This window comes from Styela clava, chromosome 3, assembly GCF_964204865.1.
Source record: "Styela clava chromosome 3, kaStyClav1.hap1.2, whole genome shotgun sequence".
Classification (NCBI taxonomy): Eukaryota; Metazoa; Chordata; class Ascidiacea; order Stolidobranchia; family Styelidae; genus Styela; species Styela clava.
In genome coordinates, this window is record NC_135252.1 from 20,023,331 (window position 1) to 20,048,178 (window position 24,848).

The following is a 24,848-nucleotide window of genomic DNA, read 5'->3' on the forward strand; positions in this document are numbered from 1 at the left end:
TTTTGTTAATATAATTCAGTGAAGCGTCGCAGCCGAATCCGGCCCGAGGACCGTAGTTTGCCGACCCCTGATCTAAACCCTTTAATGAAAGTTTGATCATTTTACTGTGTCGGCCGATATTTTACCCATCACTGCATCTAGAAATCACTGATACATTCATGCATAGACCGAATTCGATATGAAGGTATCAAATATAATTGGCTCCATAACTGCAAACTCTCCCTTAACAACGAAACATTGCGATAATCCTAAGTGCTGAATGAGCAACTCAAAAATACGATTTCAATCCATTCATTGCTAGTAACAAGTATTTCATGGTTGCCGTAGTATATTAGTCTACTCAAAAGCGAGCAACGATGAGCACAATTGAATTGATATGACAAGACATTTTGAATTCTCGGGTCGGCCATGGATTGAGCGATGAGTGTTTCTCGGGAATTTTCTATTCTGAACCGGTAATTTTCTATCTTGCCAGAAAACCATGGCTGCTGCGCCCTTAGTTATAGACAATGTTATATTTGAATCGCTACCACATTTCGACACCATCATTGTCAAATTTTATTAGGGACGTTAATGCTTATTCACAGCTACGAAATTACCCAAGTCAGTTTTTTTAAGTGAACGAATAGCTCGCGGAGCACTGAAGCTCCGTACGGAGCACTTATGGCAGTGGGGATCAACGCCCGACAAAAGACTCATCTTCTCACCCTCATCGAATAGAAATACATTACTCAAACCATACATATAAGCGGAATAACAGCGAATAATGTATAAAAATTGGTTTCACGTGTATCTTACAGCAAAGCCTCCAAAATTCATTAAAAAACCAATACATTTTCACCCGCCTATCAACGTTTTCATACATAAAATACAATTACAGATCGAGGCTAGTGGTAGAAAAATATGTTCGAGTTGCCGTCTCTCAAATTAAACCTCGATTTGATATGTTGTGTATTATACATAAAGCTTATAATTTGCATTAGTCATAATAAACGCTATTATTTACAATTTTAGGGGAAAAGTTTCATATAATTTTGTGCAAGAAAAATGCTATAGTCGACAATAACCTTAAAATCGATAACTATTTACATGTTTACCGAATGCTTGGGTCGCGCGAAAAAGTAGTTGCGGACCCCTGCGTTAGAGTACCCAGATAATCATGTGAACAACTCAGAAGCGCAGAATTGTATTCCTAAATTACAATTTTTGAATTTTTTATCATTTCCAAATTTTTTAATCGCGATTTAAACCACCCTCCAGACTATTGCCATACCAGGTTTTCCGGTCCCGCTGGCTGATACAGTGTAACTTGACAATTAGTTATTTCAGAACAACCGCCAGGAGGCTGATTTGGACCGATTCAACATTTCTGCAAACTTTGCCCCCTCCTACATAAGAACCCCAAAACTTTCAAAATACGAATTTGGCAACATCAATAAGTGAGTTTTACGTCATATTCGCAACGATCCTGTTTTGTTAACCTGGGAAAGTGAGTACAAAATATATATTAAATATAGTAAAATTAACAAAATAATGTCTCAAGCCATTATGCCCTCTCAACCCTAGGCTATCCTTCATTGAGGCTTGATATTTTTTTGCCAGTGTTTTCAATATTCGTGGTTCACAGCGTCACAATATATTTGTAAAAGAAAACTGATAAACTTTTTTAAACTTGGGGCACTCCTTCGAACACGAGCCCTGGAAAATCTTACCTTCAAGTGATAGTTGAGTCCCCCTACCCCGATATTCAGTTAACATTGAAGCCACCGCCCTTGGTTATATAAAGAAATGTTGTAGCTTCCTGGTTAAACTGTTTCTATTGCTCAAGCGGATGAATGCGTATTTTTTCTAACAAATCGCTACGTTCAATAATTTATTAATATAAATACACTACAGAGATATTTTATTATCACGGTATAAACCTAATAGAACAATAAAATTAAGCATTGCGAAACCATTCCTTAGCAATTTTATTTTCAACATAGAATGCACTCGTTTCATCACTGTTTACCACCACTACTTTATCACTATTCATTCATACATAGAACGATATTTTTTTCTTCATATATATTTGATGCCGACATAAAAGAATTTGATATCGGCAGCAAATTCTTTTCGAGGCCAACCAGCTTGTAATTTTGTAAACAAATTTGAAAAAAATCTAGGTTTTGTGTATTTTCGTAAAGTATGATGTTTTTCTGAAATTATAATCATTTCATTCACGGTATCTGGACAACTATGTTAAATTAAATATGTAACAGCTGATACGATTTGGTTGTGACCGCGCTATTTCATTTCTATCCCAAAACTAATCGCGATGGGAATTCAAAAAAATAGTAAATAATTTGATGGAATATTTCCGAAAAATATAAAACTTATTTGGTGTTACACAAAAAATTTAGGGTTGACAAAGGTGTTCCTTAGTTCAAAAAGGTTGAAAATCACAGTCTTAAGTAACTTTTCTGGGCAACTACAAGCTTAAAAGTCTTGTACCAATCCCAACCCGCACTGATTTCGTCTTGTTAAATTCAACACAATACCTAAATCAGCGATGGTTCCTATTTACTCTACAGAAGTGGTGCCCATCTTTTTAAGCCGCGCCCCGTTTTTAAAATTTGTCAAGTCTAGCACCCCATCTCGAAAATAACTAGCTAACAATAAGCTGCAATTTATAGATAGTAGGGAAAAAGTATGCTTTATTCAAAAACATTTTGAGAATACGTGGATGAAACGTGAATATCCAAAATAAAGAAATGTAAATAATCAAAATGAGGCGGACAAGATCAAATCTAACAAATAATTTTTTTTATTTTCAATCACCTTCACTCCTCATAAAATTGTCTATGACCCTTTGTGGGCGCGACCTACTGTTTGAGAACCACTGCTCTTCAGTGAAACCCCTCAATCGTAAAATTCCACAAAATCCTGGTTATTTTATTTCAAGCATTATGTCACAAATTAAATTTCAAACAACATCACTTACATTTAAAGCAAAAAAGTTGAGATTTCAAGTTTAATAATAGTAATTGAGACGCAATAAAGAGGCGATTAAGTAATTAAGATCAAAGCATCAAAATAGTATTACGGATAAAAATTCAATCATACACCATATGGGTGTTATTGGAAGGCGGTTTATTTAAAGTGCCTCAAGTGTAGCGCGGCAATACATATTTATATTGAACAGAATGTGGTAATTTATTTTGCATAAATATTGCTTATTTTAGTAATCTTATCTTTGTTGTGCCTATTACCTGACAATAGTAATTTATTTGATGTATCATACTTTGCAGCAATACATAATTATATTGTCCATAATGTCGCGATTTATATTGCATATTTTATTGCTCATTTTGGTATTCTCAACTTCGGAAACAGTAATTTATCTGCTCTGTCATACTTTTATCTGAGTCATATTCTGTTGGTGCTTTATCGTTCGTGTACTGCTATAAGATGCTGCTAACATTTCATTGAACTGAAGTTTATATATGTGAAATTCATGCAGTCGTTTGCAAAGTGATGAACTGAACGTAGGTTAGGACAAAGAATATTAAAATATATTTACTGATTTGATTTGATGAAAATTATATCTTGAATTTCAACTTAATTCACAAAAATTATTACAGTTTTAATATAAGTTAAGAATGAATTTTCCTTGTATATATCAATCAATACAATCATGACCTAAAATCTCAAATAAAAAAATTATGGTGAAAATCAACATCGAATTCTTTAACTCTTTTGCTCTTGTTCCAGGTAAAACACTAAAAAATAAAGAAGTCAACTGATTAATATAAATATTTGATGGTAATTATGTCATAATTCAAATAAAAATTAGAATCTGCTTTTTGTTTCTGATCAGACACTGATACGTAACGATATGTAAAGATATTAATTTTGAGAGACCAAAATCTTTCAGCTTGGCACTGCCCACCCTTTCATTACATCCTGGGTGATCTGAGCATGGAATTTGATCCCGAGATGTGAGATCTGAGATGCCAACACAGCCAGGTCAAACAACTACCGAACAACTTGATATCTATATGAATAAACTTTTGAGCAATTCTTTGTCTTTGAACTACTTGAAACAGTTTAAATTTGGTAACTGGTTAATCTGTATATTTAAATGTAACATGTGGTATAATTCAGAAACAGCTTCAGAATTCATTATTTGAGCACCACTTTAAAAATTAATGACGAGCATATTGTATAACCCATGTACAATCAACTTCTTATATTATATTCCGGTGTGTAGCAAGGGAAGGGTCTTCGAGGGTGCCCCCCCCCCCTTTTTAGCAATTTTTGTCGCTTGAAACGCTAGACTCTCAACGCAGACGCCCTCAAGACTTGCAAACCCACGTTTTCGGGCCCGCTAACTGTTAGGTTCTAACTTGGCAATTGGAAATTTCACAAACCCCTAATTTGAGAATTCCATCACAATTCTATTATTTATCACCTTCGTTGTTGGTGTAACCACGTATTTCAGTCTTGAGTTTAGTAGACGTCTGTGCGGAGATCCTCCTGTAAAAAACAAATTTTATTTTTTGAATTATAGCATGGGTTAATCAAGAGCGCCACTTTGGTATGCGATCTCAGCGTAATAAAACTACGTTGGTATATGATCTCAATCGCACACCAAAGTGGAAATTTTACTATGCGCTCAATCGCATAAAGATATTCCCACTGAATTTATTTATTAGCCTTAACCCCAACTCTGTCATCGCTAGATCAAGGTAATATTGAAATCTCTGAGATCACACAATCGCTGAGATTGCATACCAAAGTGGCGCGTATAAGCAAGTTTAACATGTGAAATATTACCTTTGGTAAAAATTGATTTTTATTTCTTCCAACCAGTAAAAAAGTCAGTTTTATAAAATATACAAAGAAAAAAGATAATCATATATTTCAACTGGGGAAAGGAGGAGGAACCCGAGCATATATCGTTTGGATTAATTGAGAATAAAAACAAAAACTCAATGTGATAGTTCTGAGTCACTCTACAGCATTTGAACTCCCTTACATGTAATATACGACTTATAATAATAACATTTACGATTATTTTTCAACATTCAAAATATTACCTTTGGCAAAGAATTAAAATGAACTGGAGTATTAGAACAGCAAACATTGTAATAAGAACAGGAAGTACCCATCCGTAATCTAAAAAAATAAGTAGAGCTTACAATTTGCATTTCCTTATCAATTTTCAACTGCACAGAAAAAGCAAAATAATACCTATATAAATCTAATCGTCCACATTTTATTCTATTGACAATCGATATGATTTGTCAATCTCAATCTCTGCCCTGCTTATCATTTGTGAAAGTGGCAATAGTATCACCGGCTTATTTTTTTTAATTAAGGGCGTGTTGCATGGCTATTCGTAGAAAATAGGAGATAATCTTGGTCACTGGGCATTGGGTTCGGAATTGCATGCCCGCCGGTGTATACATTTATAGCCTACTATTGTATGGAGATCAGCTAATTTCGGGCGAAAGTCAACACCTCTGCAATGAGACAAACAGTATAAACAGCACATATATTATAGCAGAAGTGTGCCACATATTTTGCCGGTGGGCCATATAGCCAGCTTCAGACATCTAGCTGAGTCACACAAATAAACTAGTTTTTCTATGCACACAACGAATTAAAACATTAGCGACAACCAGAGCGACTCGAAAAAGTCAAAAAAGGAGAATGAAGGGGCCGGGAAAACGGCGAAAGATTTACCGCAGCGACAAGAGCAAAAATCGTTATGAATTTTTACCTATGTGAGCGACCTTTTAAACATAAACCGTCGGGTTAGGAGTTTATGCTTAATGGGAAAAAATCTGACCGTTGACAAAGAGCTACACTGAATGATTTGGCGGGCCGGATTGTGGCCGTGGGACGCTTGTTGCACATCCCTGCATTATAGTTATAGTACAAATATTAATTCTGTCTTATTATTCAGAAATCGATGTATATTAATATAGGTTACTCACCAGCACAAGCATTTTCTTCTGGGTTGTTCTCACTGAAAAAAAAACACGTTCATATATTTTGACAAAACAAATATAATTCCAACACAAAGTGCAAAGTGCCCTCAAAATAACAAATGTATCGTTTAAACCATGGATGGTCAAGATGTTTGGACGAGGGGTCAAAAATTTTGACCACTCAGACTGGAGGCCATGTAAATGTGACGTTGAAAGGACATTTTATGAACAATATTTACAGTGTCACAAATGCTAAAATGGAAAACAATGAGCCTCGTGCCATTTGCCCATGTCAGGTTTAAACTGATGTCCCAAATTATAAACACTGTTAAACAAAAATCACAAATAGGACAAAAATGCATACTTACATATCATGTTCATTGTTCTCCCCTGCATCAAACTCCCGCTCTAAACCTTTGATCTGGTCATATTCTGGTATTAGTTCTCCAAGCGGAAGCACTAAACAAAAAAGCAGGAAACAATATTCGTTACACTATCTTTATATGATTTCGGTGGCCTATAGTAAGCAAAACGTTAGACTTGGCTATGTTGTTATTACAGGTTGAAATCGGTTTCAAACTCCACGGCCAGTAATAAACAGATTAGACAATGCCGAACCCAAGAGACTTATTGAGAGACTTGTTCCGACCAGGGGCCTGGTTAATACATTATATAATAATAATATACATAACATTGGCGGAAGTAAAGTTTGGGACCTTGATATGTGTATAATATAATATGATTTTAATAAGTATCCCGAGGAGAAGCACCATGACGTCCGACAGATTACCAGTCCAAGTCGGGTATGGGAATAGCTTCTCGTTGTATCATGTTCATGTTCTTGAATGGCCGAATAAGCCGTAGTTGAACAAAGATAGCGTGAACCACCGTGCGGCGACGTTGAGTCAGCCAGACATCTCGCATAAAAATTGCAATTTGAATCCGAAAAACATACGCAGGTATTCATCGATTCTGTGGAAAGGATGTTTCTAACGCTTGGGTATCTAGAATATCGGGTTTACACATACAGTGAATGATGAAGCTGTTTCTGCTACTAAGTGGCAATTTTCATTCTGATTATTGAATTGAAAGTATCTATTTTTGCAAAAATATTTTTCTGTTGTTTTTGAACTTTTTCCTCGCATGAAAACGTTAAGTGATCATAGAACTTCGGGGCAACAAAATGTGCCAAGAAAAAACGAGAATAACGGTCAGAGACCGAAGACTTATCGATCGAAAGTTAGGGGATCCCCCAAAACAGCGCTTTTACTCCATGGTGACACCTTATTTCCCATCACTAATTAATTAATAACTCGCTAATTATACGACATATTTCGCCCAAAATCAATAGGCCGAGATATGATGAATGCACATGCAAAATCTGGAATAGATTCAATCTTGCTTTCGCGAGATATCGCGCGCATCTAACAGGCATTCTGCATTCACATTTCTGCATCAGTGGGGTTTTGTACAAAAGATCAAGAGACATACAATGATACCGAACCTTTCAGTTTCGCAAATCCTTCTGTCCATCCTTTGGTGCCATTTGCATAGTTGATCGCGTAGCATCTATAAGTTCCGGCATCATCTAGTCGAGCATTGTTAATTAGAAGAGTAGATTTTGCTGATTCAGCAGATTGATGAATCCGCTCATCAGTTTTATCAGTGATTCGTTGATTGTCTTTGTACCACGCAACATCGGGAAGTGGGAAGCCGTCGGCAGTGCATTCGATTTTGATATTTCTGGCTTCGGATATAATGATGTTCTGGCTTGACATTCTCAAAGAATGAGGGCGAACTGATAAAAACGAAACGTGTCTTATAAAATTTCACGTCTCAAAACAGTTTGACAAAAAATTCTAGCGTGAGGGCGTTTTAAATAAAGTTAAGTAAAGAATTGGCAATTATTTGTAAGAATGTCGTCGTAATGAAAATTCTGCCATTTTTTTATGTTCTGAAAAATAATACCGCCAGGATGTACATTCATTTATTATGCCCAATTGTTTTTTACGACCACACACACGTGTTGCTGATAGGAATACTGTTATAAAATTCTGTATCTTTAGCGTCTTATCACAGTAAATCATCAAAATAGATTATTTCATCTTTAACTTTACTATGGCGATGAATAAAATACGACTAAGTTTATCGGATGCCCATACTTGACTTGCTTGAGAATTAGGTTTGTGTAATCAAACATCGCCACCACCAGTGATCGGCAAAGTGTTTTAAGTGAGACCGAGATAATAAAATGGATAAGGTTTCAAGGCCCGACAATTTCGTTGGGGATTTTTAAATTTAACCACAGAATAAACTTGTTGAAGGACATTTAATTTATTCAGTTGCAATGAATGGTTCCATTACATACGACAATTGCACCAATGGAAATGTTTTTTGTTTTACGGATATTCGAACCCATACTAAGCCTAACTCATGGGTTTTAGCACCCGCACATAGATTTAACCCGCGGATGGGTTCAAATGTATGTGGGTTCAAATGTACGGTCACCGAAATGAATGTATGATTGTTTGATATATGAACAAAAACAAGTCGGCAAAAAATTCTATATATGAAATGTTGGATTTATAAAACTTATTTGTGTATCACTGCCATAATTAAAATTTATTGGGTCACACAAGAAAAGGCTCGGCGGCCTTACATCAATCTATTAATATCCTATCATATCACAATATTTACTTTAGATTAGTCTTTTGACTGACTGACTTTTAATACAGCAAGACCACTTGTTTGTCACTCGCGCAAAATATTGACATTCTTATCAAAGTTATATTTTGCAGGTAGAAGAACGGATTAATTGATTGCAGGTTTGCAGAGAACAAACTAAGCAAGTAAATGTTGCGAAGAAAATTCTTAATTTAAATCTGATCTTCGATAAATATACATAAATGTCCATAAAGTCTATTTACCCTTTCAATTTTGTTATGAAGCCAGTTCTCAATATATCTTAACCAGGTTTGTAGTTTTTTAATCAACAATTGTTTAGGTATTTTTACTTCATTTAATACATCTGTGAAGGTCAAAACAATATATGATATCAATAAATTCCTTTCGCAATTTAAAATTTTCAAGATTTTATGGACACTCTATATATTGATTGCCATAAAAACGTTCCTATTTTTCACTATATTTGCAATGCAGTATAGTTACATTTTTATTCACGGAAGAAAACAGGACGTTATCATATAAAAACCAGAGAGTGATGCTCAAATATAAAGACACGAATGCCAAAGAGTGGTCTACCTTACCTTACCGATGTCTAGTATGCGGTGCCGTTTAAATTCACTCTAGTCTAGTCAAGAAACTCGGAACATTCCGATTCATAACATTAGTGCGCAAAACTATGACGTGACTGGCGACAAACCCACGTTTATGCTTCATGTTTGTGAAAATTTAACAACCCCATATTTCAGAACAACTGTTTTTGAGTCAGAGGTCCGGAAACGATCAGATACCGTCCTAGTTCTGACTATAAACGATGCCAACTGTAGCAATCGAGATGCGTTACCATGACCTTACCGACAGCTTCCGGGAAACCGAAGTCTTTGGGTACCGGGGGAAGTATTGTTGTAAAGCTAAAAATTAAATAAATTGACGGAAAAGAACCACCAGGAGTGGACCCTGCGGCTTAATTTTGACCAAACACGGGTAATCTTACCCGGCCCGGACACAGACAGGACTGACAGATGGAGAGCTTTTTCTTGATTCTTTGGGCGGTGGTGCATGGCCGTTCTTAGTTGGTTGAGCAATTTTATAGTTAAATACTTATGTTATGCAATACTTACTGGATTCGCATAAATATTTATGTTTCGACTCTTCGCAATCGTCGTTTTCCCACCCGACATAGCTTGTGGTTAAACATCTATTCTTCGTAGAATCGCTCGGCATGCCGGGGGCCCTGTCAATACATTGATTTCAATATATCATAGGGCAGGGGTCGGCAACCTACGTCCCGCGTGCCGGATCCCGCCCGGGGAGCAATATAATCCGGCCCGCGACGCTTCGCCAAAGTATAGTAATAAAACAGCTGTTTTGACGATTATATTCTTCACGTAACAGAATTTATTGTGAGACACGTGTCGACTAAATTATATTATAACCTAACAAGTATATTTTTCACAAATACTTTTTTAATGAGCCTAAAATTTAATTATAATTAGACAAATGGCAACAAAACGCAGAAAAGTTGATGCTGTTGAAAAGTTGAAGTGTAAATGGTTTAATGAAGCAGAAAATATCAAATGGTCAGTCTTGGCTCTCTGCTAAAATTTTAACTTTTGACCTGTGTGAAAAAAATGTGATTCATCGGCCATCTGTTCGGTTTTTAACTTTTTAAAAATATGTGTGCGGTTCGTCAATGACTTGCAACCTTTAAATTTGGCCCGCGAGTGACAAAAGGTTGCCGACCCCTGTCATAGGGTGTCCATAGGGTCTTAAAAAACTTTTTAAAATTGCAAAGTGAATTTATCTATACCATATATCGTTTTGGCCCTCACAGATGTAATAAATGAAGTAAAAATACTTATTAAACAATTACTGAATAATAAAAAAACAAGCCTGGTTATGATATATTGAGAACTGACTTCATAACAAAATTACAATTGGAAGGGACCTTATGGACACCCTGTGTTTGTTTTCGTAACATAATAGTAACTATGATATTATTATTTTTTATTAATTTATTTATGTTCCAAACAACCAAAAACCAGATTAAACACGTACACCTGATGTAAGTAAACACACCGTGAAACGCAAAGTATACTTAAGTAGAAGAAGTTAACAAAAATGCTTATAATAATATTACCATTCCTGAAAACTCATAATGGATCCTTCATTCCATTGCCAGTTGTTGTTTTGGTTCATAGCATTCCCTCCAATCCAGTACTTGGAGGTATTTTCTCTAAACGCATAAGATTGTGATTAATTTTGCTGCTCAGTACAATTCTTTTGCATCAAACTTTGCATTAAATATCTTTGTTAACAGCTAAACCTTAAGGTAATGCTCGAATATAACTACACGAAGATAAAATGACTAATATATCAAACACGACTTCAGCAAAATTTCAGAAATATGTTGAAAGAATTGTAAAGAATGTCATAGAAAATTGAATATCAAATAAACGTATTCCCAAAAATTATAAAAAAAGATAGCAAATTTTGGGGTGGAATAACGGGGACAAAAGAAATAGGACAAAATAGACTGCAAACAACTTCTTTCACTGAAAATTTGGCATCTATTCGTCTGTTACTTGTGAGAAAAGCGATTTTTTCATAACAACGACAATAACAATAAGAATACCCTACATCGAAACATCAATTCAAAGGTACCTTTTGTGTGCAATAATGAAAATCAAATATTGCGGGGATTGTTTAAAACAGGGGTGTGCAACATTTTTTGCAGGCGGGCCAAATATCAATAACTGGGTAAACCACGAGCCGCATCTTCATTTAACATAGACTATCATATTAGGTGCAGGCACAAAATAGTGTCTTTTTGTTCTTGATCTCATGTCGTCATCATTAGGGGTCCTTGCAGAAAACGCATAAATGTTGCGTTAATCAACTGATAGGCTGGAACCTAAACCCATTTAGCCTCTGTATCTCTTAATATTAAATTTTTTCAAACTGTTTTCCAGTTGCCTAATATTCAATTGCCCGTTCTTACAAATTCATTAGCGTCTGCTTCGGATTTCCCTTTCAATTGCTTGCTGCTCAGCAAGTGACAGCTTTGTAAATCGCGTTGTCCGCTTCGCTGTTAGGACGTTGTAACGTCATAGGCATAGATAATAAATTGGACTCGAATATAAGCTTTGCAACGCGAAGGGAACCAAAATAAATTAAAAACTAGTTTGGATGGCCGCACACCATTCAAAATTGGCACTTTTCTGTAGGCCGCATTTGGCCCACGGGCCGCATTGTCGCACCCCTGGTTTGAAACATTGCTTACGTGACGTCGTTCTACTGATTTAATTTCGCTCTGTGAATTAGACTGAAATGCAATAATTTATACCTTCCTAATTTACGTTGCACAGCTTGAAATGTGCCGGGATTTTTCACTTCCACAAGTCGCATTCCCATATCAGAACATGTCAGTTTGGCTTCTTGGAAAGAAACTTCTGTAACACCTGGGACTAGAACCATGTGGCTGAATGATGATACAGAACAGAGTTCTAAAAATTAAATTATGAAAGGCACTTATATTATGTCCGGTGTGAAGGTCCGGCAAGACAATCTTATGTACTTTACTATAAAAAAAAAACGTTGGTCCTTACTTTTTCTTTTTAGTATAACACACTTAATTTAAATCAGGAATGAACACAAATTTTGGTTGTCAAAGCAACTTACTTATATTTTTGTTCGAATGACTACCTATGATTTTTAGAATAATTATCTGCAAACAATCCAATTTCATTATCATTTTCAAATAAATAGTTTATTTTTTCACCATTAATCTTAATTAATTAAGAAAAGCGTGATTAATTCCGAAAAAACCCTTTAACAAATATAGAGCTATGTAGTTAAGATATGAACAAGATAGTTTTTTGTAGGACCTTCATGAACGAACTAAGTAAATTTACATACCTGTCTGGCAGATAAAACCTTTACGTGAGTTACAAGGCTGATCGGCCCACCATTCACTTGGAGTTACTATAATTAAGCAGTGCTCGTTGTTGTTATAGTTGTCAGGCTGATTATATGCCCTGGAATATTAAAGGTAAGAATTTTAATAGAAAGTAAGAAAGGTAAGAACTTTTTTCCGACATCTCTCCGTCCAATATCGAAGTGAATCCGTTCTTATTTCATTGAAGCCATATCTTTAAAGTGCAATTCTGACGTATAACGTTGTTCTTCCTAGTAAGTTATTAATGAAACATTTTTCTAATTCTTACTTGGTAATAAAGTAATATATTGTTTTCGATAATTCAATTTTCTAGATTACGCTGTAATGGCACAATTACCTAATACCACTCAGTTAAAATTCACTGAACTGTTCAAGCTACTCAAGTGATCCTACCAGTGTTCGTATCCATCCCACAGTAGTGTGCCATCTGTCCATCTCCAATACTCCTCTTGGTACATATCCGTGCCACCAATCCAAGTTTCACTATAATCCCTGAAAGAGTGGATTCGGTTTTAAAACGTGAAATGATTCAAAAAGATTCCAGACGGCAACATTGCTCATTTAGTTTTCTTACCAAAAAGACATGAGATCAATAATCGCATCTTGAATGCCTTTTTTATCCACTTTCACCAGGTTGCCATTCATTGTAACGCAAGCGTGACTTGCCTCGGAAAATTCTACCGTATCATCGCCCCAATAGTAGTATGTGAGCTCGTAATTTTCGACGGTAATTGAATTAAATATATCTGAACACGCAAAAAAGTCAAAATTAAAGTCATTTAAATAATTTATTTGATGTTCAACATCCACTGGTTCCAAAGAGGCTTTAAAAATCATGTTTTCTTTACTGCAGTCAAAAGCGCCTAGCCGTAGCATATATACAGGTTGTGCAAAGAAAACCTTTGCAATATAAATTTTGTTTCGATAACAGTTCCCAATTTATCTTAACCAGGTTTGTTGTATTTTAATCAGTTATTGTCCAAGTATTTTTACTTCATTTAAAACATATGTGTAGGACAAACAATATATGATATCGATAAATTCCCTTTACAAATTATCGACACCCTTATAATATTTACCTCACTTTAGATGTGGTGATGAACACGGAATTCGCATGAGGAATATTTATGAAGTGTCGCAAACATAGTCAGATTAAACTTGGCTACGATCATATAAAACCACTAATTCGTATTGAACATCTGACTAGTAATGCACCAGTATATTGGTACAAGATACGGATAAATACGCAGTTTCGTTTGTCAAGAAAAATATCAGAAAATTCATTTGTGCATTTAAAATAAATCACAAAATATAGTGTTTAACAACGGCCTCCTAATAGGTCCAATTTACACACAAGAAGAGAAACAGCCACCTTCAACTACTAAAATTTAGATAACGGTTGGTTCGTAACATGGATAGAAAATGAATATTTAACAACAACAAAAGTAACCAGAAAAGTCCACAATTTAGCAAAACAAATAGGAAGGCACATTTCTTGGGGACATGGAGCCGCAACAATTTTAGAAGTTACCAGGATTATACCAATTATGCAGTAGAAATAATTTATTTCTACCATTGTGTTGACGTCACACTGCGAAAACGACGAGGACACTTCAACGGGATGCACAACGATTTGAAACTTACACTTGATACCTTTAGATAGATCTGCATTTTTGTAAAAATGAATTGACTCTAAAAATGATAAATACATGTATAAATTTTAAAAATTTTTGCAGATTATGCCCTAACAATACGATTAGCGTCTTTACTATATCTGTAGCAACTCCCCAGTAAGCGTAACTGCTTGTTGGAAAGGGTAGAATCCCGGATCAAATAGAAATTAGAAATATTGGTTCAAAATTGATAATGAAACTCACCTGCCCAAGCACATGACAACAAAGTTGATATCAAAAGCAACTTCATGTTCGGTTATGATTTATAAGTTGTTTAATCAATATAATAACTGAAAAAACAATTGAATATTGAGAAACCAAACAAAATATTGTATTATTTGATGACAACAAATGCGCTTAACTTTATAAAGAATGGACTACTTGCTTCTAACTGCGACAAGAGATAACATATATTATGACAATTCGAAGTGATCCAAAAGCGTCGCCGTACACAAACACATATGTATTTCTGTCTCGTTTCTTCTGACCAATTCTATGACAAGATATCGCAACTCTCAACATCGAGCTAGCACAAAAGCAGACAAGTCAATATTTACTGAAACTCTCTATACTTTCACAATAAACAGATATTGTTTGCAGTTTGCAGAAAATCAATCCAACCGTGATAATCAAGTCCAAGGTTCATTAGGAGCATCGCTGTTACTCGCGTACATTTACATTTTTAACACGAGTCGTTCCTATGCATCGTATTGATAAATTGTTGCTGTTGTTGTTTAAAAAATCGTCTTTCTTAGGAACTAACGGACCAGACGATTTCAAATTTTTATTATCCAAAGATCTTTACAGCCGCTAGCTAGAATTGGGGCTATCAATTTTCTGTCGAGTCATAAGTGTCATAAGACAAAACTAGAAAACATTCCCTGGAATCTTTGTTTTCAACGGTGTTTATTCAAGATTGATTGGGATTGTAGAGGTCAGAGTACATATGGGGCGGAGTCAGGGGAGTGGGGGACTTTCAAAAGTCGCACCCATTTCAATTTTTGAAAAGCCAAGCACATTCCTGTATTCTCAACAGTGATTTTTCGTAGCTTGAAACGATATTTAGACCACCGTTTTTCATCTAAATTTTGCTGTTTTTGTTTTATTCCATGGGAACACTTTTATATATCGCGTGGGAGCGATTTTCTATAACATACAGAAACACTGATAAGGCATAATACTATTTGAATATTGGATGATTTCTTTTGCGATATTTTCAAAACAAGAAGCAGTGCTGAAATATATGGAAACGAAGTGGTACGAGTAACCAACCTGCCACCGGGATCCGTATCGCAGCCGAGCAGCAGACAATTTTTATTTTTGATGACGTCGTAGCAAACAAAGGACGAATTCCCACTGAGCTAACAGAAATTTTTAAAACAAATGAACGTAACAGCATTCTAGAGAAAAATACGATTTTAACCACGGGAAATTTCAAAGCAATTGATGAAGTAGTGAAGTACTGATTTTCACAAAAAGAAGAAGAAAAGAAATACTAACGTGGTAATCAATAATACCAAAATAATAAAATAATAAAAATAATTCATTAATAGGCAATACTTGCACCAGATGCGCCGTGATACAGATAGAAAACTAAATCTATCCAACATTCGGCGAATTAATGTTAGCAGTTGCATCTTCGTCTGTCAGTCTTAAAGATCTGCCTTCAGCCAAATTTAAGAAACTATGAATAGCAAAGGAAAGGCAACTTGTTCTATAACGTAGGTAGAATATACAAGATATGTTATTTTTTGCACAGGATGGCGCTAGTGGTTCGCCTGAAATTTGCATGTTAGAATACCACGGGTAATCACGTCAACAACTCATACAGAAACGAGGAATTATATATCTAAATCACAATTTTTAAATTTGCTATCCTTTTGAAATGCTTATATTGAACTAACAGAATTTTCTCCATTGGCAAAACTAGAAATATTATCTGAACTCTTTGTTTTCAACGTTATTCATTTAAAGTTGAAGAGGATTGTAGAGGTAAGAGTATAGTAACATGGGCGTAGCGTCGTAACAGGTTTCACATCGCAAAATTTGTCCCCTTCCGCATCAGAACTCGTAAACTTCCAAATTACGTATCCGGCAGTATCACTAAGTGAGTTTGACGCCATATCCGCAACAACCTTGTTTTGTTAACCTATGAAAGTCAATGCAAAATATTAAATATAACAAAATTAACGAAAGAATGTAACAAAGCATTGTGGACTCTCAACCTTAGGCTGTGACTTTATTTAGGCTTAGTATTTTTGCCAGTGTTTTCAATAATCGCAGTCCAAAGCGTCATAATATATTTGTAGGAGAAAACTAATTAAATGGTTGTGAATTTAGGGATTATCTTCGAACACAAAAAATTTAAGTGATAGTCGAGTACATAAATCCCCCTCTACCCAATATTCAATTACAAATTATCGCCACCTCACTTCGATAAATAAGGGAAGCTCCAAAAGTGGGTGTACCAATTTGGAGGTAACTAATTTTGTTCGCCTATTTTACATCAAGTTGTGTAAAGAGACTGAAATCTATGGACAAGGAGGTATATTCACTTGGCTAGCCCAGACGGTCCCCGAAATCGTAACAGAACTAAAATAGGGAAAGTCAGAATAAAATTATGGCCTAACCCTAACATGGTACACACATTACGGGAGTAACAAATAAGGTAATGTTGTAGGCCTTGTAGTTCATTAGTTAAACTTTTTCTATTGCACAAGCGGATTTATGTTGTTCAGATTTGCTGACAAATCAAAAACAAAAGATAAACAAGTTTTTGATACAGACGTATGGCAAAGCCATATTTCATTCAACCAAACGTAAAAACGCTGATAAAATTTAGCATTGCTGAAGCCAATCTTTGTTGTTTTTATTTTTTAATAATATAGAATGAATGCCCTGGTCACATTTCTGTTTACCAAAAGATAATAGGTTTCGTGTATTTTAACAATGTGTGATTCTGAAAGTATGTAATTATTTCATTTAAGTTTTCACGCTATCTGGACAACTATGTTAAATTGAATATGTAACAGCTGATGCAATTTTGCTGTGACTCGTGACTAAAACAGAGAATGACGGGGTGTCTATCGTAACTCAAAATCAAAATGGATCTTTAGTATAAAGCCACATCTACCCACTCACCACTAATGCAAGCATGTTAGATTTGAGGAAAACACCACCGCGACGCTTTAGAATAAAAATTAGTAATTATCTAGTTGCGGTTAGAGTTGGGTATGATTTGAAAATTTGAATTTCCAGCACAATATGCATTCCTAACCCTGCTCTCAACTGGATAATTAGTAATTTTCCTATTTGAGAGTTGGCAGATCCATCAAATTTAGCAGTAAACAAGTACATAGTTATAAATATTGATACGCGGCGTCTCACGAAAGCGTGGTTGAATCTTCTCCAAATTTTGCATGTGCATTCATCATATCTCGGGCCAGAAGCCTATTGATTTTGGATGAATTATGTATAATTAGCGAGTTATTAATCAATTAGTAATGGGACACGCGGTGTCACTATAGAGTCATGAATCGAAACCGCAGTTTCGATCGATAAGTCTTCGGTCTCCGAACGATATTTTCGTTTCTTTTTTTGCGAAGTTTATTCAGGGTGTTCATAAACTCTGAATTATTTTTTAGATTACAAACAGAATTTATCGGTGCCTCATAGGCATATACTATATACAATGCCGGCCGCTATACATAGGGTTTTGTTTTTTATCAATTCTTCAAAAAACATCGTGTTTTAAATCAAATTTTTTCTGTATTTTTTATTGAAATACCCCTTGCATCGCCGCGAAACTACGTCAAAACGTTACATTCTGGCAGCTGCACACGCAGCCGGAAGGATAGTTTGAAAAATGTAAGTAAAATTTTTTATTTTGACCTTTACTTCTATTGCGTACATTTATCGCCACGTTTGTATCTCCACCAAAGTCATAATATTTTACCCGGAATGTTTAGCCGAGATATCAGAGGGACGTTTTGAGTAAGAAAAAATATGAAAATTAGCTCACGAGCCATAATATGAATTTCGAGTTCATGTATTGACATTCTTCTCATAAAATGATGGCAATATTACGGTTTATACTGTTCGGTTAATCTATGCTTAGCATAATTTGTTTTTATGATCGAAGAGATAGATTTTTTCAAGGTTATACAAACTCATTCATTCGATCGCATTTCAATTTTCGCAAGGTGGTTTCATCGCAGCAGGGTCATTCACGTAATGGCTTATCGGTTGCGTCTTACTGTGCCAAACACTGCCAAACACTGCTCAACTACAGCTTGAGAAGGTGTACATGAGCCTCTATCGATATTTGTGGCGTTTTGAAAAATTCATTGCAAATAGGAAGCGCTTGGCAAGTTTTTACATCCATTTTTCTTCAACCTATTTAATACAAAATAAACAAAACGACGTTACAACGTCCTCACAGCGAAGCGAACAACGCGATTCACAAGGAAGCTGTCACTTGCCGAGCAGCAAATATTGAAAGAAAAAAGCGGAACAGACGCTAATGAATTTGTAAGAACGGACAATTGAAGATTAGGCAACTGGAAAGCAGTTTGAAAAAATGTAATATTAAGAGATACAAAAGCTAAATGAGTTTTGGTTCCAGCCTATCAGTTGATTTTGTTGAAATCTAATATAGAATAAGATTTGACAGCAAAGTATTTGGGAATGAATCTTGGCGTATTATACCAAAAACATCTCAACTAAGATAACTTTTCTAATTTGAAAAAAGTCATGGCTTCAAATATGGCACTTTTCGGTTATATACTTTTTTTTCTAAAATGGGCGTCATATCAAATTGCTAGCACTGCATTTAAGCAAATTTGGATAAAGTAGTCGGGAAAAGAATCCAGCAGCAAATTTCTCACCGAATTCGTTTGAATTGGGTGTGACAATATATTTGGATTACAGTTTTAGGATGTTTATGCGTTTTCTGCAAGGACCACCCCCCAGCGGCCCGCGATTTTACCCAGTTATTATTATTTGGCCCGCCTGCGAAAAAGGTTGCACACACCTGTGCTAAATGATAATCTCTTTTTGTTCGAATAACTACCTATGATTTTTAGAATAATTATCTGCAAACAATCCTATTTCATTATCATTTTCAGATAAATAGTTTATTTTTTCATCGTTAATCTTATTTAATTAAGAAAAGCATGATTAATTCCGAAACAACCCTTTAACCAATGTAGAGCTATGTAGTTAAGACATTAACAAGATTTTTATGTAGGACCTTCATGAACGAACTAAGTAAATTTACATATGTGTCTGGCAGATAAAACCTTTACGTGAGCTACAAGGCTGATCGGCCCACCATTCACTTGGAGTTACTATAATTAAGCAGTGCTCGTTGTTGTTATAGTTGTCAGGCTGATTATAGGCCCTGGAATAATAAAGGTAAGAATTTTAATAGAAGGTAAAAAAAGGTAAGAACTTTTTTCCGCCATCTTTTTCTCCGCTCAATATCGAGGTGAATCCGTCCTTATTTCATTGAAGCCATATCTTTAAAGTGCAATTCTGACGTATGACGTTTATCTTCCTAGTAAGTTATTAATGAAACATTTTTCTAATTCTTACTTGGTAATAAAGTAATATATTTTTTTTGATGATTCATTTTTCTAGAATCTAGATTATGCTGTAATGGCACAATTACCTAATACCACTCAGTTAAAATTCACTGTACTGTTCAAGCTACACAAGTGATCATACCAATGTTCGTATCCATCCCATAGTAGTGTTCCATCTATCCATCTCCAATACTCCTCTTGGTACATATCCGTGCCACCAATCCAAGTTTCACTATAATCCCTGAAAGAGTGGATTCGGTTTTAAAACGTGAAATGCTTCGAAAAGATTCCAGACGGCAACATTGCTCATTTAGTTTTCTTACCAAAAAGACATGAGATTAATAATCGCATCCTGAATGATTTCTTTATCCACTTTCACCAGGTTGCCATTCATTGTAACGCAAGGGTGAGTTGCCTCGGAAAAATCAACCGTATCATCGCCCCAATAGTAGTATGTGAGCTCGTAATTGTCGACGGTAATTGAATTAAATGTATCTGAGCACGCAAAAGAGTCAAAATTAAAGTCATTCAAATAATATATTTGATATGCAACATCCACTGGTTCCAAAGAGGCTTTAGAAATCATGCTTTCTTCACTGCAGTCAAAAGCGCTTAGCCGTAGCATATACACAGGGTGTGCAAAAAAACCTTTACAATAAAAATTTTGTTTCGATAACAGTTCTCAATGTATCTTAACCAGGTTGGTTGTGTTTTAATCAGTAACTTTTCAATTATTTTTACTTCATTTAAGACATCTGTGTAGGACAAAACAATATATGGTATCGATAAATTCCCTTTGCGAATTTGAAAAAAAAATTAAGACTTTATCGACACCCTATAATATTTACCGCACTTTAGATGTGGTGATAAACACGGAATTCGCATGAGGAATATTTATGACGTGTCGCAAACATAGTCAGATTAAACTTGGCGAACAACTTATAAAACCCCTAATTCGTATTAAACAACTGACTAGCAATGCACCAGTATATTGGTACAAGATACGGATAAATACGCAGTTGTTGGAGTACTCATTTGTCAAGAAAAATATCAGAAAATCCATTTGTGCATTTAACATAAATCACAAAATATAGTGTTTAACAACGGCCACCTAATAGGCCCAATTTACACACAAGAAGAGAAACAGCCACCTATCCTGAATGGCTTCTTTATTCACTTTCACCAGGTTGCCATTCATCGTAACGCAAGCGTGCGTTGCCTCGGAAAACTCTACCGTGTCATTGCCCCAATAGAAGTATGTGAGCTCATAATCTTCGATGTAAATGTAATGTAAATCGATTATTCATTATATATTATTTTGCGTACTTTCGAGGTGATGGACAAGGGATTCGCATGAGGAATATTTATGACGTGTCGCAAACATAGTTAGATTAAACTTGCCGACGACGTTATACAGCCATTAATTCGTTATTAAACAACTAGCAACGCACCAGTAATTCATTAGTGTGTGTGTACCATGTTACGGTTAGGCCCTGTTTTATTCCGATTTTTCTTATTTTAGTTCTATTACGAGTTCGGGACTATCTGTGTAAGCCAGGTGAATATACCCAGGTGAATATAACCCTGCCCATATAGGCTTCCGTTCCTTTAAACAACTTGATGTAATACAGGCGAACAAAATTAGTTACCTACATACTAGTACACACACTTGTGGAGCGCCGAAAATTTACCTGAATGGCCAAATTAACAAATAGGGAAAACAACAGCCTTTCAGCTTCAACTACTAAAATTTAGATAGTGATTGGTTAGTACATTGGTTCTCAACCTGTAGTGCGGGAGCTTTTCAAATGGTACGCGAGCAGCTGTGAATTATTGCAACAATTGAATTTTTAGTTGACTAAAATGTGATGTTAACGATTTTTCTGTCTTTTAAACATTTATTCGCTGAACGGGTTCATAACGTTACCAGTCCTTGTCTTCAGAGATCGCCTTCACCCGCTAACGCCCACCTAAAATGAGACGGGCACGTTATCGTCCGTTTTACTTTTGATTCCGCAATGCATCTGCTTTGTGAAATCGGAAAGGAAGGAAGCGCTCGACTGGTGTCGAGATACCCGGATGGAGCCCTGATACACCATATATACTGGTGTTACTAATGCTATGAGGTGGCGGGATTCGAATTTTTGGCCAGCCGGTTCCATCACAAAAATTTTTCAGCCGATTCTGTTACAATAAGTCATATTTTTTAGTAAATAACCTGATTATTTTCGATTACTTCCTAATTCATATTTCAAAATAATGGTTGAAAGTAAGCATCATTATGTCGAAATTGGCATCGGAATTTTTGACGATTCAATTTTCAGACAAGCAATCACAAAAGGAAAATTACTACAAATATAAAAATTAACACGATGTATAAATGTTACGTGCAAACACGTGAGCTACTTGATTCTTAAAAATCGGTTTATCAGATAAGATGCAAAAATATATTGACAATCAACAGTAATGCTAACCGGTTCGGTGATCTCATAAAATTTCGTGAGACGGTTCTATAGAACCGGTGCAAATCGGCTGAATGCTATCTATGTATGTGTTTGCTGATCAGCATAATCTTAGGTCTTAACGCTAATTCATTTGAACACTAAGTTAGGTAGTTTATGATAGCGGCGATGAAAGTGTATTCGTCCGAGTCTTGCGATAATTTTGTGGTGGGAATTAGAGCCTTCCAGCTGACGATCTCTCGCGAATTTGCACGCAATTAATACGTTGTTAGCTTGTTACTGCACATAATTTATACGTTGAAACTTTACACGACAGTCTAAAAATGGGTATAGTGCCATATTATGAAATACTCTTATAGCGCGTTTCTTGTGGATTATGTCGGTGGTACGCGGCACCAGTAAAACACACTTAAGTGGTACGCAGTCAGTGAAAGGTTGGGAACCACTGGTTTAGTGCATAGACAGAAAATGAATATTTAGTCTTAACAGCAACAACAACAGCATCCAGAAAAATCGACGATTTAGCAAAAGCGGAGGTAGCATTTGGAGACCGCAACAATTCTTTAAGGTTCCTCGATTATTTTACATTTATTTTTACTATAATGTTAACGTTATACAGCGAATACAATTGAACAGACTGTACACGAATTAGGTACTCACACTCAATACTTCTTTAGCTAGATCTGCATTTTTTGTAAAAAAAAATTACTCCAATAACGATCAATACAAGTATATATTGCGAGAAATGGTATTTGTGGCAACTCTATAGTAAACGTGACTGCTTGTTAGAAGAGTAAAATTCTGGATTAAAAAAATTAGAAATAATGATTCTAAATTAATTGATTTGTTACGGTAAACTAATTTTTCTGTTCCGATATCTTAATCAGAATGTATTCTCTAACTTAAAGAATATTAGAGTGATATAAATATAAGTTTAACAGACGAATGGAGTTAATAAAGCTAATGTTAAAGAACCTTGCAAATTTAATATTGATACTCACCTGCATAAGCACAAGTCCATGTTGACAACAAGGCCGCTATCAGAAGCAACTTCATGTTCAGTTACGAATTATAAGTTGTTAAAACAATATAATATCTGAAATTGTATATAAATATAAAAATCAAACAAAACATTGTATAGCTTACTAATAGAAATGCGCATTTATAGAGATTCGACAACTGGTCTTAACTGCGACAAGAGAGAACATATATCATATCAATTCAAAACCTTCTGATCAAGGTCAGACTTTCGCACCATTCGCATCGTTGCATGCCTTGCATTATATGTATAGTGAACCGCCAGTGCAAAAATATATACGAAAGGTAAGTAGTTGGTCCCACAAATATTTGTCAATAGTGCAAGTCAATATTTACTGAAGCTCTTTATCTTTTTTACAATAAACAGATATTGTTTTGCAGTTTGCAGAAAATTATGTCCAAGGTTCACTTGGAGCATTGCTGTTACTCAAAGACATTTTTATTTCTGACACAAAGCTTACTTACATACGCATCGCTTCCTCAAAATGTTGATGTTGCTGTTGTTGTTGTTGTTTTGAAAAGTTGTCTTTACTAGCAACTAATGTACCGGACAGTTTCAAATTTTTAGTATACAAAGATACTCACTAGAGTTATGGGTGATTAATTTTCTGCCGAGTTATAAGGTAACGGTTATTTCACCTAAATTTCGCTGTTTTTATTTTAATGCATGGGAACACTTTTATATATCTTGTCGAATACTTTTCTATAACATATAGGAACACAGGTACATGACTTCCGGGTATATATATTTATACATTCATCTGTTGTTCAAATCATAAGTATTTGAATACTAAGTTATTGTTTAGCGATATTACGAAAACAAGAGAGCAATGTTCAAATATATAAAAAGGAATTGGTACGGGTATGCAATCTGTCACAGTAGTCTACCGGTAACGCGTCGCAGCTGAGCAACAGATTCTAACTTACGAAAAGCGGAACCGCCACAAGGAGCGATTTCTAAGTATCATGGAATTTAACAATATTTCTGAAATGAGTGTCAATATTTTTGAAAAATTTATTTCAAATGTTCATCGTTAAATATTGAATATAAATTGAACCATTATTCTAAAATCTGTGAGAGTCCAAGCAACAAACTTAACACCTTTTATTAAGATAGCGTATATTTAGAAAAAAAAGGTAAATGTTTCTCATTCAATATTTGAGTCTCCGTGTCATATTAAGGACGATTAACTATAACTTTCATTATTACGAAGATGACCCGTTTGATTCTTTACTTCACCCTCAAGTTTTTTGATTACTCATTCCTTCAGACGGTTCTAGGGGTGAAATTCGTAACGTCTTTTCAATGCGGTCCTTTAATTTATACCCTCACTAGCGTATCTCATACTTGACAATGTCAATAACTATAACGTTTTTTTTTATCTACATACGATTGGTAAACCATGGTGTGTCATTCTGCTATCCCGTAAAATGCAACTGCTTCACTCATTTCGTAGCTCAGTAATTTTCAA

At 35.3% G+C, this 24,848-nt stretch overlaps 2 protein-coding genes across 2 annotated transcripts; both read right to left on the bottom strand.

Moving 5' to 3' along the window:
* Nucleotides 1–2,931: 2,931 nt before the first annotated feature.
* LOC120343236 (macrophage mannose receptor 1-like) lies at nucleotides 2,932–14,624 on the bottom strand. The gene is made up of 13 exons (XM_078111260.1): nucleotides 14,496–14,624; nucleotides 13,193–13,364; nucleotides 13,012–13,110; nucleotides 12,579–12,697; nucleotides 12,007–12,166; nucleotides 10,801–10,896; nucleotides 9,782–9,894; nucleotides 7,483–7,776; nucleotides 6,347–6,437; nucleotides 5,985–6,016; nucleotides 5,082–5,160; nucleotides 4,454–4,518; nucleotides 2,932–3,761 (listed from the first exon to the last, which is right to left on the bottom strand). The coding sequence occupies exons 1-13, from the start codon at nucleotides 14,539–14,541 to the stop codon at nucleotides 3,730–3,732; spliced, it is 1,398 nt and encodes a 465-aa protein (XP_077967386.1). The 5' UTR covers nucleotides 14,542–14,624; the 3' UTR covers nucleotides 2,932–3,729.
* A 4,941-nt stretch (nucleotides 14,625–19,565) lies between these two features.
* Nucleotides 19,566–23,439, bottom strand: LOC144420786 (asialoglycoprotein receptor 2-like). Its single transcript, XM_078110434.1, has 4 exons — nucleotides 23,340–23,439; nucleotides 20,200–20,371; nucleotides 20,019–20,117; nucleotides 19,566–19,692 (listed from the first exon to the last, which is right to left on the bottom strand). Exons 1-4 carry the CDS (start codon nucleotides 23,392–23,394, stop codon nucleotides 19,566–19,568), a joined length of 453 nt encoding a protein of 150 aa, XP_077966560.1. The 5' UTR covers nucleotides 23,395–23,439.
* Nucleotides 23,440–24,848: the final 1,409 nt, after the last annotated feature.